The sequence below is a fragment of the Arachis stenosperma genome, chromosome 1 (genome assembly GCF_014773155.1).
Source record: "Arachis stenosperma cultivar V10309 chromosome 1, arast.V10309.gnm1.PFL2, whole genome shotgun sequence".
Classification (NCBI taxonomy): Eukaryota; Viridiplantae; Streptophyta; class Magnoliopsida; order Fabales; family Fabaceae; genus Arachis; species Arachis stenosperma.
The window spans coordinates 108,969,425-108,987,278 of NC_080377.1; the positions used below are offsets into that span (position 1 = coordinate 108,969,425).

The 17,854-nt window shown below is 33.3% G+C and overlaps 1 protein-coding gene across 3 annotated transcripts; it reads right to left on the bottom strand.

Annotated features, from left to right (window-relative positions):
* Positions 1 to 1,255: 1,255 nt before the first annotated feature.
* LOC130960480 (ubiquitin-conjugating enzyme E2-23 kDa-like) lies at positions 1,256 to 6,388 on the bottom strand. 3 transcript variants are annotated; one of them, XM_057885901.1, is made up of 8 exons: positions 6,161 to 6,374; positions 4,686 to 4,758; positions 3,835 to 3,888; positions 3,672 to 3,751; positions 2,893 to 3,007; positions 2,474 to 2,526; positions 2,247 to 2,375; positions 1,256 to 1,609 (listed from the first exon to the last, which is right to left on the bottom strand). In XM_057885901.1, exons 4-8 carry the CDS (start codon positions 3,748 to 3,750, stop codon positions 1,476 to 1,478), a joined length of 510 nt encoding a protein of 169 aa, XP_057741884.1. In that variant the 5' UTR covers position 3,751; positions 3,835 to 3,888; positions 4,686 to 4,758; positions 6,161 to 6,374; the 3' UTR covers positions 1,256 to 1,475. The 3 variants fall into 3 exon arrangements, with proteins under 3 accessions (XP_057741884.1, XP_057741868.1, XP_057741877.1); XM_057885885.1 differs by lacking the exon at positions 3,835 to 3,888 and having other exon boundaries at positions 6,161 to 6,388; XM_057885894.1 differs by lacking the exon at positions 3,835 to 3,888 and having other exon boundaries at positions 5,993 to 6,374.
* Between the last annotated feature and the right edge of the window lie 11,466 nt (positions 6,389 to 17,854).

A 17,854-nucleotide genomic window follows, 5' to 3' on the forward strand; every position in this document is an offset into this window, starting at 1 on the left:
ATTTTTTATAAAAAAATAATATTAATTTAAACCAGTTCAAGATTTGATTCGTCATTTTTGACAAAAATAACATGATTTAACCGATTATATATGTTAAATTTTAATTACTGAAAAACATGTTAAAAAAAGACGTTTTAGGCGTCTTTATTTGAGTGGCTCCTATATTTTTATTAGACGAGTCCAATCTAAATCTAACAAAAATCGCTTACAAACATTCGCTAAAATCACACGCTTCTTCTTCATGTGAAAAATAGGACGGAATTTTTTAATTGTGACATATAAATCTCTTAACTTTGACACAAATTTTTTAATTTTGATACTAAAACTTTTTAAAATTCTAGACATAATGCTGCAATTTTTTTTGTAACTTCTTTTTATTCTTCATATTTCTTCTTTCTTCTTTCTTCGTATAAAATTTGTTTTTATTTATGAAGTTTTGTGTTTTTCTTCAAAATTTTTTTGTATTTATTGTTAAAAAAGATAAATTAAAAAATAAAATAAAAAGTTACATAATTTTTTCATTGTATTCTTTCTTTTTTTTGAAAAATAAACATTATGATGATGGTTGTTTGTGAAAAATATAGAACAAAAAATAGCATTAAATTTTTTTCTTATTCATTTTTCCGGTGACAAAAATGGTCGGAAGAGCCAACTTGAGGCACGCGTTAAAATTTTATGATATAATTTAGATCAATTAAAAATTCAAAAGTTAAATTAAACTGGATTAAATTTCAGGAACCATTTTCAGTATTAACTCGTATTTAGTTAATTGTATAAGAGAGACGCATGCGTTTACACAATATAAGCTTAGAAAACACTGCTTCTACTATTATTGTTGAGATTTTAAGTCTTAGATTATATAACTGCATTTTAATCTGAAAGTTTTACCATCCAAGTCGTAAGGATTGAATGATTGTATCCAAATAGACAGACATAATAGACATAATCAACATAAATCACTAAGTTGAATTCTCAAAAATCAAATAAAATATGAACACTCAACAACTAGATCATTCTTCAAGAAATTCCCTTTCCCTTAGCACATATGTACTAAGAGAAAGTATTTAACTAAATATAGCTTTAACTTCTTCATAGGTGTAAGATTATCATATAATAAATACTACTAAAATATCACCTAAATAGATCCACATTTAAGTGACATAACAACAGAAAGATTATGAAAAGTAATGAAGATGAGGAAGAGGAGATAAAAGGACAAGAGATGGGGTGGGGGAACAAAAATGTGAAACCTCAACATTATTATTATCTTTCACTTTTCATTTACTGAATATATATAACCTATTTAACTGAGTACATGAATAAGAACTGTAATTTTACAGGGAGAAATAATTAGTCATATCTTTAATCCTACGTCTTATAATTGAACAAAATGAACATGTAATAGGAGCTCTAATTGTTATTACATGGACCTTTTGAAAAAAGTGCAAGACCACTAAGTAATAAACCAGTTTATTTTAGGGATCAGCATGTCCAGGAATGTCATCATCACTTGACCCACATTCTTCTTCACTGATATCATCCTCATCACTCTCTTCTTCAGCTTTTGATTTGCTTATATGTTCCTTCTTTGCATACCGCTCACAGTACTCTGCTCCCCACAATTAACCAGCCCAATATTTTCACATAAGTTTTAGTCATTTCACAAAATAAAACCACCTCAATTATTATTTTTTTAATAAAAAAACTACATTATATTATATTTAATCAGATATATGAAGTTGTCATAGGTTAAAAAAAAACTTACGGTAAATTACATTGGCTTTCATAGGGTTAGACAATATTAAGAACAACACCCCTCTATTTGTAAAAGCATACACTAAAATCCCCTGAAATTTAATACTCAGTACCTTGTATTTTACGAAAAGTGACACTAGCCTACTTCATAAGCATGGAGCATGAAAAATCAAGAAGTGTTGTGTAATATTATCTAACCACATGAGAGGTAACACTAATGTCAAGTTTGAATAGTTAAGCTTCTACTCAAAATATGTAACAATAAAGCTTTATATGATGTAAACTTACTGAATTATCATGAGAAAAGAATGTAATGTTTTTATCATCACTAAAAAATTATACTATAGGTGAATGGCAGAAATATGGTTCAGTTTGTGAGTAATTAAGCCATTGAATTAAAACATAATGAATTTAAGATTTTCATATTATTAATAAGAAATAATATAGCAGATAGTAGGCACTGGTCTTATAATAATAAACAATATGCTAACCTTTAACTTTTTCGTCATACAGCTTTTTATCCTTCATCATTAATGATGCTGCATCACCATTGAGAGGATCTGAAGCATTCGGATAAAGCAATAGTTGTGGTAGGAATACTTCAAAGACATTTAGAAGATCTGAGAGGGAAAAAACAGAAACCTTGGTTAAATACAATGGAAATTTTAAATGTTGGTTACATGAAACTTTAACCATGAACAGCCTATAACTGAATTACCAAACATTGGACTCCATGATTGATTGATGACATCCAAACATACAGAGCCAGATCTGCACAGTTCACAAATACACAAGGAAGAATAGTTGTAATCCACATGTTCTCATACTCTTTATCAAGTGCAAGTAGTTGCCATGACTGAACACTTAAATCAAATTTCATTTAACTCTTGCACAATAACCCCAAATCAATGGCAAGAACAAGTAGAGTCTGTGCAAAGTTAGTGGTGAGCTATCAATTTTTAACACTAGGCAAATAAAAGAAAGCAATTCATAAAAAGGATCATTGAATCAAATGCTAACAGGACTAATATGCCTGAACTACACTGTATCCACTAGAAACACACTTTTTTGGTCTTTTTTTTTTGTTTTTGGGTGGGGGAGGGAAAGGATCATGATTAAAGCTTATCTTGTGCTTACAACTCATCAACATTTGGATGGAATATTTTGTTAACAAAGCCGACAGAGGGGGATTTGTATGGATATGCATCGGGCAGCTCCACGCGAATTTTCCAGACTCCACCTTCATAGAGGCCTGCAACAATCACAGAAATGTAAGAAATCAAGGAACCAAAATAGAATAAAGATGAGTAATTAAGCTTAGCATTGAACCCATGACCTTGAGGTCACATGGAGAAAACTTAGCCGTTGCTCCAAGTCTCTCTCACTCATAAACCTAGAGGGTCTTTTTCCTTTATTCTCTCGAAATTTTTTTGCTCATTTTACCAATTACTATTTGACAAAATTTAGTAAAAAATAACAACTTTATACAAATACAAATACTCACAGAATATCTTTAAATGTTACTACAACTTTAATTATTATCTGACATGTAAATTGAAAAGCATTACCCACCATATGATAACTACCTAATAAATAAACTTAAAAAAAATTAAAAAAAGGACAAAAAAAAAGAAGCAAGCTACTGACCCTAAATAACTTAAATAACACCTTTGTTTTATTTAAACTCTGTATTATTAGGAATAAAAAATGCATTAAACAGCACATCAGTTCCTTAATCTGCCAGTAGAAAAAGAATCCTGATAATGGTCATTTGCTTACACCCCCTTTTTTATCATTCAAAAAGGTCAAAAGGGAAACTCTCCGTCTAACAAGCATCAATTAATAAGAAATCATTCACATACATGTGCAGTTTTGGAAAACAAAAAATTAAGTTAGCTAGAATGTATCCACCGTACTTTCTTTGGGGCCATGAAACTCCACATTGAATTCACTTAGCCCATCATTTATCATCTCCACTGTATAATCACTCATCATCCTGAAAGAGGGAGAATATTTTATATGGCTATGAAATTTTGCAAATATTCATATACATATATAGATATGTACATACATACATACACTTATATATGAAGTGATTAGATGCCATCATTGCGCTAAGAGTGATAGTCTCACCTATCAGATACAACAGAGAAGAGAACTAATATGAACATGCTTTTACAAATCACTAATTTTATATGCTTTCTATATTGATGATGATATTGTAATCAAGATGTTAGAGCAATGCCAAGTCCATGAAAGGTCTGAGCCCTAGCCACAAAGATGAAGAGCCAGAAATGTTTTTGCAGAATCATGTGTGGATTGAGGAATGTTATTGACTCGAGGATGAGTGAGTACATCCTACTTCTTCATTCCATCCTACCACACCCATGATTTCTGCCATGAATTCTAGCAAAAATGGTCTAGCTGAGTAGAATTTCTCTTTGTCTTATGCATCCTAACAGAAATGTTGATGCTTCATAAGCCTCATCATTTAATAATGTATTTGAAACATTTAAATGTTACTTGGTATTTCTGTTCTGGTACATATTTAAAGTATAGTTGAGAAAGGGCTATTTCACTGTTCATAAATCTTACTCTTCATCTATGAATATGATGGTCATCTTAATCCACGAATGCAGGATAAGCCTTTATATAAAATTGAACATCCCAAAGCCATGAGTGAATTTTCAATGCATAAAAACTACAATTATTCTCCAAAAGTTAGATTGTAAAACTAAAGAAAATCAATCCATATATGAACTTAAGTTCAGGATCAAATAATACCTCATTAGCATATCAGTGTGCCAACAATGCATTCAATCATTTTAACAATAATAGTGATATTCTTTGTCTTGAAAGAAAATGCTATAGAAATCAATACAACAACAGAAGCATGTATTTATCAACACACAGTAAAACAATCTACTTACAATTTCATTACATCCATTTCTCTTCTCTTGCTTGGAGATGACATTTTGAGTACAACAATCACCTTATTTCAACCTGACACAAAGGGCAATTAAGTAAAGTTAGTTTCTATCCAATGCACATATTTGTTCACATCTTCACCAGCATCAAAAGATTAAAACAAAATTCAATTACAATGTAATCCTTATAGGATCAATAAACTTCCATTAAATTGAAAAGACCGGGAAGTAGTTGTTAAAGCTCAATATATCACTAGGCATCAGCACTGGCTTGTAAGGTGACAATTTTATTAAGTTAACGGAAAATTCATAGAAATTTTATATGCTCTCAACCTTGGTCGAACCAACCTATTAGCTCTCTATGTCTGTGCTAAGGAAAATTGCACTTTAGTGTTAATGTTGAGTATTCAGATCAGTACTGGAAAAAACAAAAAGGTGATCAATGTTTATGAAGTGGGTACTTCATAGTGTGTATCTTGGCAATATGTCAGAGAGAGATTTAAGATAAAAGCTAAAAAGAGTTTAATGAGCTAGATTACAGTGCAAAAAGGCTCAGGATATCCTAGGGTCTACGAAGGAGAAGACTCAGTTACTATGTATTTATCAGACATGATACCTACTTCACTCTTGGCACTCTTAATGGTTCACTCACCCACAAAAGGAGAATGCATAAACACTTATGTATGTTGTGTATCTGGAATACACAAGTGTTTATGTATTTTCCTTTGCAAATGGCGTTTCTTGGCACCATATATCAATGCAGTACACAATGCTATTTCTCTAGATCCACATTTTTTTGGTGTTCTGTACTACTAGTATAGAGGTGCAAAAGATTTTAACATGACAGACACACACACATAAACACAACAGGAATAAATTGTTCATCATTACAGCACATGATCATGGATTTATATCATCAAGATTACACAGAGTAAGATGGATGCAAAAGCATCTTCATTGTCCAGACTCCAGAGTATGATGCATAATGTGGAAATTCCGAAGGCCAAAAGGAAAAAAATTGAACTGGTGTAAATAAGAACAGAGCTACACAAAGCGTATGATGCATAATGTGGCACAACTACCTGCTTAATTTCGGTCCAACCACAAACATGTTAATTTTAGAATATGTTGTGCACACACAAATACCCAGAATTTCTTATATTTTACTATGACCAAGTTCCTAGCAAGGAGTGCGGCAATGAAAGGCAAAGTTTATTTCTTTTTTTTCATCATAATAATCATAATAATAATAAATTATTAGAAAAAAGGGAACTAATTTGTGATTAAGCCTATGCAGAAAGAGCAATAACCTTGTTGCAAAAACTATTAAATTACAGTTTGTGATGTAAAGATCGATGGTGGTGGAGGCATTTCAACATAAACAAAGAACACAAGAAGAAGGCATATGAATTTTGAAGTGTACGGTTCAATTATTGCAGAAATGAAAAGCAAGAGGGAATTGAGGATTGGTGTCTTACAAGTGTGAGAGAAAGAGAGTAGAAATTTCTGGGGAAGGAACGGATTGCCTGAAAGTTGAAACCCTCTCGTCTTTTAGCGAATGGCGTGGGGGTGTTGTGATGAATAATAATAATAAAAAGAATAATAATTAAAGAGAAAGATTACAGAGGAATCGAAGGAAAGAGAGAAATAGAGAGAGATGAGGAGGAACAGATATATAGCGAGATGGCGTCATGTGTGTTGTGAGACGCAAACATTGAAAGTTGAAACACATGAATGCTACGTCCTACGTACCACGTGTTTTTTCTATGTTGAACCACCCATGCTTTTTTAAAAAATAAAAATTCAAATTATTTCATTCAGCAAATATTATATTTTTTATTTTTCACAAGATATTAGAATTTGTCTAAATTAACTTTTATAAAAAATTAATTTTAAAACATTAATAGTTATTCAATTATATTCATTTTTGTATAATTATTTAGGATATAGTGATAAATAGATTTATTTCATAATAAATAAATTTTTTTTAGACAAATTCATTTGTAAATTGTAATTTCACCATTAATTTTCTCGTGTATACGGACTTTATAAATTATACAAATAATTCATTTGTCACATTTTTTAAATAGTGTAAAACAAATTTATTATTTTTTTAAGTTTTAACTTTATAGAGATGCTTTTATGCTTTGTCTGTTACCCGAGGTTACCAAATTATACATCGTTCACATCCGTTATTTGATATCACATTTTGATTTTTGAGGACTTAAGTCATACATCCAAGACACTAATCACTACTACGATGTTTGATACTCTACTTGGTACTCTTTTGACAATGTAACGAAAAAAATAGTTCTAGAATCAATAATTAACACAGAAAATCACAGTAATAAGCAACAACGCCAAATAAAAGAATTTAATAGAAATATGTGTCAATTATATGGACAGTAAAAAATAAGACAATAATTCCTTTTTTTTTTGTAAGGAAGATTCTTTAAACATATATCATCTTTTTTTCATATCTTTTGTGATTCCTTTCGCTATTCTATATGACTCTCTTCACTAGATGATTATGTAACTAACGTTTGCTATTGTCTCAAGCATTATTCCTACTCTCTTCACACATCCACTACCAAAAAAAAAAAATTTAAATGGCATTTATATTATGGCAATTTTAAAAAATTACCGTAATATTTGGATATTAGGAGTTTACGACATTTTTTGTTGCTGTCGTAATATTTGGTGACGATTTTGGTCATTACAGCGATTCACTTGTATATAAAAATCCCAAATTGACAAACCTCTAATTTCAAAAACACTTTAGTTAAAAGTTGAAACACGTGTATGACGATTTTTGATATTCGATCTTCGATCTTCGATCCTCTTGCATTCTTCGACGATCTCCCCCAATCGACGATCTTTCCCTGTGACATCTTCTCTAGCAACAATAATCTCCTCCGATGACGTCTCTTCCAGCTACCTCTCCTTGCCATCCTCTGTGTTTTCTCCACCAAAATCTCAATGCCTCCCTTTCGTTCTAGATCAAGCAGGTTAGATTGCTCCTTTTAGGTTGTTTGCGAGGAGTCATCGCGAGTAGTTCCATTCTTTCAGCAAGATCAGCACAACATTCACTACAAAAAAAATGTTGAGTATCGTTGAATTTAGCGTCGTAGAATTGCGGTGAATTTATCAACGAGAAAGGTGTCGAGTCATCAGGTTAAATTATTACCGGTAGATTTACATTTTTAATGATAAATTCGCCGATAATAATTGAAGCACATAGCACTCATCAAGTGGTGGAATCAACTATTAATTCTTTCTTTGATGCTCTTGGAGTAATTTTTGAAAATGAACACCCTAATCGTATTCGAGATTTAGGCATTGAAAGTGTTTTAACAATTGTTTTCAAGAACAATACTATAAAAATTAATCAAATGAGGTTAGATTATTCAAATAATGCTGACACATTATTTACTTGTAGTCCAAATATATAAAAAGAGTTAAATACCGTCAAAGTGTAGTTATAAGTGCTAATTTTTTATATTACTTTTAAGAAAGAAAGGAGGTAAGATCCCAGTGTAATTAGTTACAATATTTCCTAATCAACGAGTTTTCAAGTACAAACACAATTTATATTCTTATTATTTTAAATTTATTTGCTGTTATTGATGGAATATGTCATTGTGCATAGAATTTAGTGTTATTTAAAAAAATGTCCATTTCATCAAAACTACGATTTCTCTGGTTTTCTCTGATTAATTAATTATTTATTCTCGTAATTATTAGCTTTCTTTATGGTTCTTAAATATATTATCTGCTTATTAGAATATATATATATATATATATATATATATATATATATATATATATATATAAATTATTTAATAGACAACATACAACAACGATATATGTACGCTAGAAAACAGAGTAATAAATCTTAGATATAATATCAACTAAAATATATAGATATGTAAATTATTATTTATTAACATGTAAAATTGTGAGAATCAGATTTCTGAAAACCGAGAATTATTGATTAATAGTAATCCAGTCAAGGGGTTGAAAAATTTTTGTGAACAGGTAGAAGAGATGTCAATTTTAATTTCCCTCTTTATTACTTGTAATCTATGGCTGTGGCTGTCCATTGTTATTTTTACTGTTCAAGAAATACTATTATTATATAAAATTGCATCTAGATTGGTTCAATCGTGTGTAAATTAATATATATTCCTTAGAACTTAGAAGTTAGAAATGCATATTCACTAGCAATTTTAAATCAGTAGTTTTTCTCACAAATTATTGTGCTCATAAATTACACTTTTGTAGTAGAAATTGAATTAAAAAAGCGAGATTCCATCGCCAAAAGAATTAGGAAGTAGATTTTTTGGAATGTGCAACAAAGAAAAGAGAATTATATGTAGTGATTCAGGCAGTGGCCAAATGGCAGTACTATCTTTTGAGACGAAAATTTACTATTAAAACAGACCACAAGAGACTTCGGGAGCTCTTGACACAAGTGATCCTAACTCCAAAGCAACAACACTACCTTTTTAAGTTGCTTGGGTATGACTTTAACATTGAATTTCTACTAGAAAAATTCAACAAGACAGCTGATGCCTTACCAAGACAATATGAAAAAGGTGAAAAATCCCACTTCCAAACTTTCACAGTTGTTCAGTCATCCATTATTTTCACGATTCTCCAAGATAATCAAGAAGCCAAAAAGTTGTTAACAATGCAAGAAAGGTTACAAAAAGGAGAGTTGGCTGCAGATTACAGCTTTCATGATGGGTTACAAGTTGAGGCATGTGCTAATCGGACCCCAAGCTTCTTACTAAAATAAGTCGTAAGATGACTCTCCTGCGACAAAACTACTCTGACACCCATACTAGATGCGTCAGTCTCAACCACAAATGGCTTTGAAAAATCCAGCAGTGCAAGAACAGGTGTGTGGGTTATAAGTTTCTTTAATTGGACAAAGCTTTGGTCTGCTTCAAATGTCTAGTAAAAAGCATTCTTCTTGAACAACTCGGTCAAGAAAAAATCCAGTTGAGCATAATTCGCTATAAATTTTCGGTAGTAACCAATTAACCCAAGAAATCCCTGAAGTTATTTTACTATCTTGGGAACCAGTCATGCAAGAATTGATTTTATCTTTGTGGGGTCAACATGAACTCCAGCCCCTGTTATAACATGCCCCAAGTACTCAATTCATTGGAAGAATGAACAACTGAATCTTTTCACAAAAAAATGATTATCACGCAAAATTTGTAATGTTTGACTCAAGTGCGTCATGTGCTCCTCTTTCGATATGTTGTATACTAAGATATCATCAAAAGATATAGAAATAAAGTGCCTCAAGTATGGCTGAAAAATTCGATTCATCGTCGCTTGGAAGGTGGAGGGAGCATTTATGAGCCCAAATGGCATCACGGCAAATTCATAGTGACCAATATGTGTCTGAAAAGTTGTCTTCTCTGTGTCTTCTTCCCACATTCTTATTTGATGATAGCGACTCCTCAAATCTATTTTAGAAAAATAAACAGTCCCATGAAATTCATCCAATATTTCATCTATGGTTGGTGTTGGAAATTTATCTTTTATCGTTATAACATTCAAAGCCCGGTAGCCAACACAGAATCTCCAGCCTCCGTCCTTCTTTTTCACTGGCAATACCGGACTGGAGAAGGCACTCTGGCTTTCCCTGATGATCCCCCCTGTACCATCTCATCAACAAGTATTTTCATCTCTGCTTTTTGAAAGTGGGGATATCTATACGGCCTAACACTCACCAGCACATTCCCAGGTACTAAATGAATAGAGTGATCCACCATCCTCGGCTGTGGCAACTGTATTGGGTCTTTAAAGACCCCTGAGAAGTTCTCGAGTATCTGCTAAACTTCATCATCATCAGTCGTAAGCTCCTCTTTATTGTTTCCAGAAACAACAGCCTCTAAGTGGATCAATGACGCAATAGTTTTGCTCTCCTGTAATTTCCTCAATTCTTTACAGTTGAAGTGTGCTTTCTTTAGAACGTCTCACCTTTGAAAATCACCCAATTGCCAGAGACCTTAAACTTTATAAACAATTCCATGTAATTTATCTGAATGGTTCCAAGCCTCATCATCCAGTGTACACCTAGAACCATGTCTGCTCCTTTCAAATCCAATACATACGCATCTACAACAAAGCCATACCCATTGCATCGAGAAAGCTAATCCTGCACATTTTGCCCCGCAATGGATGAAATCTCCATTGCCCACCATCACTTGCAAGGTCAGAGTTGGTGTAAGAGGAACATTCAACTTTCGAGCCAACGAACCCTTCACAAAGTTATAAGTGCTGCCCCCATCAATCAAAATCAGCAGAGGACGATTTCCATGAGAAATTTGAACGTGGAGGGTTTCAGGTGGAACTCCCCTTCTAGGGCATTGAGGCTTATTTTCAGAGTTGAACGCTCATCATTATGTCCTTCATCTTTGGAATCAAAACCAGCGTTGCTGGCCTCTCCCTTCGCCTTCTTTTGTAACAATTCACGGAGTTCATCTTCACCTACCGAGAGTTCTTAAGCGGCTTTACAACGGTGGCCTAGCGCATATTTTTCGTCACAGTAGTAGCATAACCTTTTTTCTCTTCTGTCGTGGATATCAGTGGTGGTAAGTTTCGTGAATGAAGTGGTAGTCATATTGGGCGAAGGAGAAGAAGCTTGTGATACGATTGATGCAGAAGCGACATGAGTGAAATTGAGTGAAATTCTGTGTTGCAGTTCTCGGGTTGGGGCTAACCGGGTTTAAGGTCCTGTTGGGGGAGAATTGGGTCAGAGCGGTGAATGACAAGTTGTATTGGGTTACATTGCTCTTGGATAAGCCCAAGGTTATTGTATGTTTCTGTTCGTGTATTTTAGCAATGAATACAGCTTGGATGTATGAACTGGGCTGGGCCAACACCAATTCACCCTTGAAATGCTCTTGAAGTCGAGCAATGAAGAGGTCTATAATCTACTCCTTACTCAGCCCGGTCACACGGTTGCTGAGCTCCTCAAACTGACATTGGTATTCTTCCACATATCCTCCTTGCTTCAGCTCCTTGAGGCTGGTGCGGTGATCATAGAAGACATTCTTAAAAAAAATAAGAATTCACTGCATCGAGGAAGGTCTCCTAGGTGTAAGCAATGTTATTGTTGACTCCCCAACAGTACCATCCATATGCAGCTCTGACGAGATGGAAGGAAAGTACACGAATTCTCTGCTCAATGTCAAAAGTTTTAAGATACTAATAATCTCTGATGATCCAATCTTCTACCCCTTCTCCGTCAAACATAGGCAAGTCGGCCACCTTCAATTTGCGTGGCCAGTGCGACTCCCCATGCGGGCTTGGTGAGCCCAAATCAGAACCAATCATTGATTTCTCCCTTGGCTGAATTTGATCATCGCTTTTGGTCTTCAATTTTAAATTCTCGCGGAGAAGTTTCTCGATGGTCATAAGCTGGGATTGTGTTTCCACAATGCACTCGTTAATTTCAACAAAATCCTTACTCAACGTCGCAACTTCGTGCTTGTTAGAGAGAATGAGCTTCTCCAACCGATTTAGCACTACAACATTTTGGGCCTATGACCACGATTTTTTCGGTCAGGGTTTTTGATAAAAGGGTGACCATAGAGTACCTATGGTCATGGTTTTTTAAAAAAAAGGTGGCCTAAAGGGGTCTATGGTCACGATTTTGGGGGGTGGCCTAAAAGGGGTCTATGGTCACGATTTTTTACAGTGACAAAAAAGGATCTATGGTCACGATTTTTCAAAAAAAGGTGACCTAAAAGGGTCTATGGTTACGATTTTGGAAGGTGACGTAAAAAGGTCTATGGTCACAGTTTTAGGGGTGACCAAAAAGGGTCTATGATCACGGTTTTTTACAATGACAAAAAAGGATCTATGGTCATGGTTTTTCAAAAAAGAGTGACCTAAAAGGATCTATGGTCATGATTTTCGGGGGTGACCTGAAGGGATCTATGGTCACGGTTTTGGAGGGTGACATAAACGGGTCTATGGTCACAGTTTTGGGGGGTGACCTAAAAGAGGTCTATGGTCACGGTTTTGGGGATGGCCTAAAGAGGTTTATGGACACGATTTTTGGGGTGACCTAAAAGGGTCTATGGTCACGATTTTTCGAAAGAGTGACCTGAAAGGGTCTATGATCATAGTTTTTATATATTTTTTTATAATTTTAAATATTCTATATATTTAAAATTTAAAAATTTTTATAATTAAAAACTAATAAAAATTTTATATGATTTACTTTAAATATTAAAATTTTTAAATCTAATTTTATAAATAAAAAACTTAAGTTGAATACTATTAATTTTAAATTAAAAAATATTTAAAACTTAAAACTAATTAGTAAATTGACAAATAAATATTATATTTTTAAAATAATTTAAATAAATTATAGTTGATTTTTAATTACTATTCTACCTTTTAATTTTATTAAAATTTTTAAACTACTCTATTCCTAACCCTAATTCTAATTCTAATTACTATTCAAAAATATTTTTATAATTAAATCAGTTTTTTATCTTTTGAATATAAATTAATTAAGATTCTTATATATTTTTTTATAATTTTAGGTCTTTCATATATTTAAAATTTTAAAATTTTAATAATTAAAAACTAATGATAATTTATATAATTTATTTTAAATATTAAAATTTTAAATTTAATTTTATAAATAAAAAATTAAGTAAAATACTATTAACTTTAAATTAAAAAATTATTTAAAACTTAAAACTATTTAATAATTTAATAATTAAAAATTAATAAAAATTTTATATAATTTAATTTAAATATTAAAATTTTAAATTAAAACACTTAATTAAAAATCAATAAATAAATTGATAATTCAATAATATTTTTAAAAGATTAAATTAAATCTTAAATTATTCTATATCCTAATTTAATTAAAATTATCAAACTTTAACCCTAAAATTTAAATCACACACTAACCCTCACAACCTTATCCACTCACCCTTACCCCTCACTCCCACCCACAGTTTGAAAGAAAGAAAGAAATGAAGAAAAGAGAAAGAGAGGGAGCAGGGAGAAGAAGAGAGGGAGGTGACGGCGCCGGCGGGCTGGATATCGCCATCGCCGTCGTCATTGTCAGAACCGAGAAGGAGAGGGAGGAGACGTTGAGAGAGGAACGACGTCTAGCCAAACGTGAGAGAGAGAGAAGGGGCCACCGCAATCCACGCTACCGCTGGAGGGATCGTCACACATTGCTCTGCCATCAAGATCGTCACCGCCATCGTCCAATGTCGCCGTCGCGTCGCCATTGAAGAAGAGAAGGAGAAGAGAGTGCAGGCCAGTGGCCCAGGGAGAGGAGTTGCCGCCATTCGTGCCTCCCGTCACCGTTGCTCCCTCGCCGTAGCCGCTAAGGGTGGCAACGGGGCGGGTAGGGGTGGATTTTTGCTCTATCCGACCCCGCCCCGCCTCACAACAACCCGCATAGAACCTGTCCCGCTTGCACCCGCGGGTAGTAAAATGTTGAACCCTAACCCGCCCCGCCCCTATAATTATTAAAATCCAACAAATAAAATTAAATTTCAAAATTTATATAACCGTCTTCACATACATAACATAAATTAAAGTAAAAATTTTAAATATGACACAATATTATTATTCATTTACTAATTATTTTACATATATTATATATATATATTATATATTAAAATTATATATTATATATATACCAGGGCGGGTATTACCTAAACCCGACCTCGCCCCTCCCCTCCCAAGAATCCGCCCCGGTGCGAGACGGGTAATTACCCGCCCCCGAGTGGGTAGGGGCGGGTAGGTACCCGCGAGTTCGGGTGGTATTGCCATCCCTAGTAGCCGCTGTTTGTGTAGTAACCGGAGGTGTAATCTGATAATTTTAAATCAGATAGCTTCAAAGCCCTCAAAGCCCTGCTCTGCCGCTCTTCGCCCATTGTCATTGCCAGGTTACTTGTTTTTTTTACCTGTTCTAATTAGTAATTTAGGATTATTGAAACTTTAAATTGTTACTTGTATTTGGTTTTGATCTGTTCTTAATTTAGGTGATATTTGCCAATGATATTTGCCTCTTTGTTAAACAACATCATTATACTTTGTCATAAATCATGTTCATATACAATACTTCTACAATTTATGCAGTTCTATAATCTTAGTGTTATTAACTGATTGTTCTGTTGAATATTCCAAAAAATCCAAGTTAAATCTTCCTTTCATGAAAATCCTTAAGGAAAATTTATATCGGGACTCATACTCCTGAACCAGAATTAAGGAAAATCCTTTTTTACCTTGACCCAGACAACGCGTGGTTGCACTTGGGTTGACTGGGATTTTGACATGGGCGAGTGTTCAAGTTCTCTGGCAGCTGTTGTTCATCTTCTTCGCCATTCTTGTCGCTGCAATCAAGTACTCTTTCATTGCTGCTTTTCTTCTCTTCATTCTCATCACTCTTCTGTAAATTTGCCTGCTTTAATTTGTTCTTTGATCCTATCATGTTCATATGCTACAGAGAATTGATTAATTAATTAATTGTGTATAGTTAATATTAAACTTGTTGTTAATGAAAAGTAGATTAATTGATCATTTCTACCATTGATATTGTACTAGGTAAGGTAGAGTAAGGTAAATTTTGTCTTTTAATTCTGTAATTATTATTTTTATTTTTGTTCCTTTCTTAACGAAAGGATCATGTTAAAATTTGTTGCAATGCTAAGGACGATTTTTTTTTCTTCAGATATGCATGTTAGGGCATTGTGTGCATTATTTTTATTATGTAGGCATTATGTGCATTTCCAAAGATATGTTCTTGCTGTTATAGGAGTCAGTGGTACACTTTATGCTATTGGTAGATATTAATTTTGCTGTTGCTGCTGTAGAACCCAATGGACTTTATTATTGATTTTTCCTCATAATAATACTATTATACTTCAAGTTAACTTATTTATTATATAGAACTAATGTTTTACTCACATTGATAACTAAATCATAATTTATTATATGGATATATAGCTAAATCAAGAATAATTTAGTAGAAATTTTAAGAAGTCACATAAAAAATATTTGTACCTTAGGACTATGATCATCATAATTGATAACAAGTCTTGTTATAGCATAGTACCAAAAGACAATTTGAGTCCAACGAATCTATTGGGATTTGATTTCTTTCTTTGCTAATATACCACTTTGCTGCTCCTTCCCAACAAAACCTTTATCATGCTCTAGTTTTGGTGATTTTCTCTATTACTGTTTTTATGTTCTTGCTTGATTTTGATGCATGTATGATTGATTTGATTTTTGTTAATTTGATGTGGCAGAATGGGGATTTCAGCCATGTTTTAAGGATCTTTGACGAGGAGGCACAAGCTATACAATCAGTTCAAAACTCAAGGCTTGAGCTGCAGAATTCTACTGCACTTGAGAAAACCATCCTTTCATCAATAAATGGGCAAAGGAAGCGCTTGAAAATATTTTCATTCTTCCCTTGCCTTCCTTTCATACATTTAATACGATGATGATATACCTGATCCATGGCTAGAAAGATATGAAAGATAGGATCAACAAACACTTATTAAAACTATTGTTTATGTTTAGCTATAATCCCCTTTTTTATTATCTGTTATGAATGATAGATTATATGTATTAGTATATTTTTTGCACTTTCACGTAAACAACTAGTTTTTGAAAGATGTTTAATGAAACGACATTACTTTTTGTATAGTTATATATAGTTGTCAAAATTGTTGTTTACATAGCACTTCTTGAAGAAATGGTTCATTTTCTTGCAGATTTCATTCGTGACTAATAAGTTAGTTTTGAACAAGTGTAACTTCTGTCTCTTCTTTGGTGAAAAGCTAAATTTAAAATGTTGTTTTAGATTTCGTTTCTAGCAATGTTAACACTAAATAATTACTGCAGAGTGCTCATCGGATAGCATTGGACATGCTGAACACAGCGAGGATGCCAAATTTGTTGAGGCTAATTAAGAGATGTGATGAACATAGTGGGGATGATACGAAGAAAATATTTTCCATATATATATAATTTAGTAATCTAAATGTAATATTTTGATGTGTTATGTATTTTTTGTAAACAGACTGTACCCCGTATTACATATAACGAATAAAAACATATCTAACTTATAATATAAATTTTATGATCAAGATTTTTTGAATTTCTCATTTTTAGACTTATTTTGTGATTATCATAAATTTGGGATGCGATTATGCTTTAAAAAAAATAAATCTCATAAAATAGAGTAAGCTATGGTCACGGTTTTAAGGAGAAGTGACCATAGAGGCTATGGTCACGGCAAAAATCGTGACCATAGATAAGGGCATAAAGCTATGGTCACGGTTTAAGAAGGGGTGACCATAGATCTATAGTTACGGTGAAAACTGTGACCATAGATAAGGCTATGGTCACAGTTTTGAGGGGTGACCATAGAGACTATGGTCGTGGCGAAAACCGTGACCATAGATAAGGCTATGGTCACGGTTTTAAGGAGGGGTGACCATAAAGACTATGGTCACGGCGAAAATCGTAATCATAGATAAGGCTATGGTCACGGTTTAAGGAGGGAGTGACCATAGAGCTATGGTCATGGCAAAAACCGTGACCATAGATACGGCTATGGTCACGGTCTTAAAGAGGGGTAACCATAGAGGCTAACCGTGACCATAGATAAGGCTATAGTCATGGTTTTTACGCGTAACCATAGATTAACCTATAGTCACGGTAAAAAAACGTGGCCTAAAGTGTCAGAACTTGAAAATTGAAATTGTGACCATAAAAACCGTGACTATAGATAAAAAAAACCGTGACCATAGACCTATGGCCACGAGAGAATAGGCCATGATAAAAAAACCGTGACTATAGGTCCAAAAACATAACCATAGATCTATGGTCACCCTTTTTACTAGTCATGGTCACGGTAAAAGCCTTTTCTTTTGTAGTGTAGACGAGTTCCTTCCGCCATCGTTGGCCTCTCAATAAAAGCACCAATTGGTACTCCACTTGGTACTCCTTGGCAATGTAACCAAAGAAATAGTTCCAGAATCAACAATTAACACAAAGAATCACACTAATAAACAATAACATCAAATAAGAAGAATTAACAGAAGCGACAGTAAAGATAAGACAATGATTCTCTTTTCGAGTAAGAGAGACTCCTC

Coding starts and splice junctions, on each gene's coding strand:
- LOC130960480 (XM_057885885.1), bottom strand. CDS start 4,729: ATGTCATCTCCAAGCAAGAGAAGAGAAATGGATGTAATGAAATT. Junction 3,008..3,671: donor GTTTCATGGCCCCAAAGAAA/GTACGGTGGATA, acceptor TGATTGTTGCAG/GCCTCTATGAAGGTGGAGTC. Junction 2,527..2,892: donor CATCCAAATGTTGATGAGTT/GTAAGCACAAGA, acceptor TGAACTGTGCAG/ATCTGGCTCTGTATGTTTGG.